At 37.5% G+C, this 1,926-nt stretch overlaps 1 protein-coding gene across 1 annotated transcript in view; it reads right to left on the bottom strand.

Moving 5' to 3' along the window:
• Positions 1-1,926, bottom strand: part of LOC107104175 (major histocompatibility complex class I-related gene protein-like) — a 51,700-nt gene that overhangs the window by 36,014 nt on the left and 13,760 nt on the right. The window contains exons 3-4 of the mRNA XM_015404117.1: positions 1,254-1,532; positions 739-1,035 (exon numbers count right to left, since the gene is read on the bottom strand). Of these exons, the coding sequence (XP_015259603.1) occupies positions 739-1,035; positions 1,254-1,532 (576 nt within the window). The remainder of the gene's footprint in view (positions 1-738; positions 1,036-1,253; positions 1,533-1,926) is intronic.

The following is a 1,926-nucleotide window of genomic DNA, read 5'->3' as shown; positions in this document are numbered from 1 at the left end:
CAACCAGTTCACAACAGATACACATGAACCCTGGCTGTAGGCGTGACCACCTGTGTATTTTTCCTGGATGATGCCATCACGTTAAGTGTTACAGCCAATCACCGAAACTTGGTACCGAAAGACGAGGCATGTTTTGATACTCTGTAGAACCGAAGCATTTCGGTCGGTACCATAAAAGAACCGAAGTTCGGTACCCAGTCCTTTGTGTTCGTCCTTCTTGATTCGGTGCAGGGGCGCGCTATTTTTAAAAACCGAGGAGTAATACAACAATGGATAACCACGACAAAAAAGCAAAACTTGTTTGCGGCCAGAGCCATGTGACATTTGATGTATGCGGTTGCAGAAGTATAACCTGCCCTATAAGAAACTAAAGACAAAATAGATAGAAAGAAATCAGTAAACAATTGAAGAAATTGAAGTTATTAGTAAAACATATGGTGGAAAATAATGATGTTTTAATGACTTTAAGCTTTCAATTTAGACGACTATTTATGACTTTTTAGGACACCCTGGAAATATTTCTCTCAACTGTAGTTTATCCCCAGAGAAAGATGTAAAGCAGAAAACCGGGAAAAAACTGTCTGCTTTTCTGTTTTTTCCCCAATATGAAATAAATAAAAAATACATAAAACCATGGAAAGAAAGTAAAAAACTAGCCAAACTACAGCAAATGTATCTAAATTAAAACACGTTTTAGCATACTGTTTTAAAAATCCATTAATAATACTAAAGTCTTACCTTTATTAGTCCTGATCTTTGTTTTTTCCAGACGAGTGTCAATGTCTCTGTTAACACCAGAGAGCTGAAACACACACTCATACTTGGTCCAGTCCTCAGATGATGGAAGTTTCAGGTCAACGTTCATCTGGAAGGTTCCATCATTGTTAGGGAGGATCTCTCCTTTCTCCACACCATCATGGATCTCTGCTCCATCTTTCCTCCAGAACATTTCTGCTCTGTTGGGGTAGAAACCTGTAGCAAAGCAGCTGATTGGAGAGGAGGAAGACTTCTGGAGGATGGACACTGATGGAAGATCTGGAGATGGAGAACATCAGAGTGTTAATATAAACTTTGGGGATGAATGGCCAGTTAAAGCAGATTGATTGACATTTTTAAGGCTGAATAAAAGCCACACAGAAAATTGAGTCAAGTATAAAATGTAGTGAAACAAAATTCCCTTTGAACATGTCTAGTAAAATAAAACATTCAAATGATCAGTTCAAATAAAGAAAAATCAGGAAAAGTTTCTCTACCTGTTCTCATCAGAGAACTTCTTCCATAGTTTACATACTTCTTCAGCCACTCGGGACACACTTGGTTGAGGTAGTTCTTTCTGTACTCCAGATTAGCTCTGTCATTGTTCCATCTGTTTGTAGTAAGTACAGACTGTGGGTTTGGAGCAATCCAGGTGTTTGTCTCTATGTCCCATATTCGCCAGTCTTCCCCATCATAGCCAAACTGTCGAAAGCCAGTAACTTCTTCAGTCTCATCATCCCATTCACAGCCGTACATGTACTGGTAAATGTGGACACCTGGAAGACAGTAAATACAATCTCACTTTAGTTTTCTCAAAATCATCTCTATTATCTATTTTAATGTGTATACACCCTCAAACATCTTAAAGACAAAGCAAGATTAACTGGTAAGAAAAAAGTTACTGAGATGTATCCATCATAGAAACTTTTATCATGCACAGATTTTTTGCCTGCATAGTTTATTTTCACTGATTAAAGCACTGTAACTTCATATAACTCATAATATTGGTTAGGGATGCACGATATTGGGATTTTGGCCGATATCCGATATTTTAAAACTCATGTAGCCGATAACCGATATCGATACTGATGTTAAAGCTGGACAGAAATAAGTAGTCATTGAAAATAGCAGTTTAGTTATCCATTTCTGACACTTTGAAACATAATATAT

The sequence above is a fragment of the Cyprinodon variegatus genome, unplaced genomic scaffold (assembly GCF_000732505.1).
Source record: "Cyprinodon variegatus isolate N-32 unplaced genomic scaffold, C_variegatus-1.0 Scaffold1639, whole genome shotgun sequence".
Lineage (NCBI taxonomy): Eukaryota > Metazoa > Chordata > Actinopteri > Cyprinodontiformes > Cyprinodontidae > Cyprinodon > Cyprinodon variegatus.
Note: the sequence above shows the minus strand (reverse complement) of the source record. Positions and strands in the feature narration are given on the sequence as shown.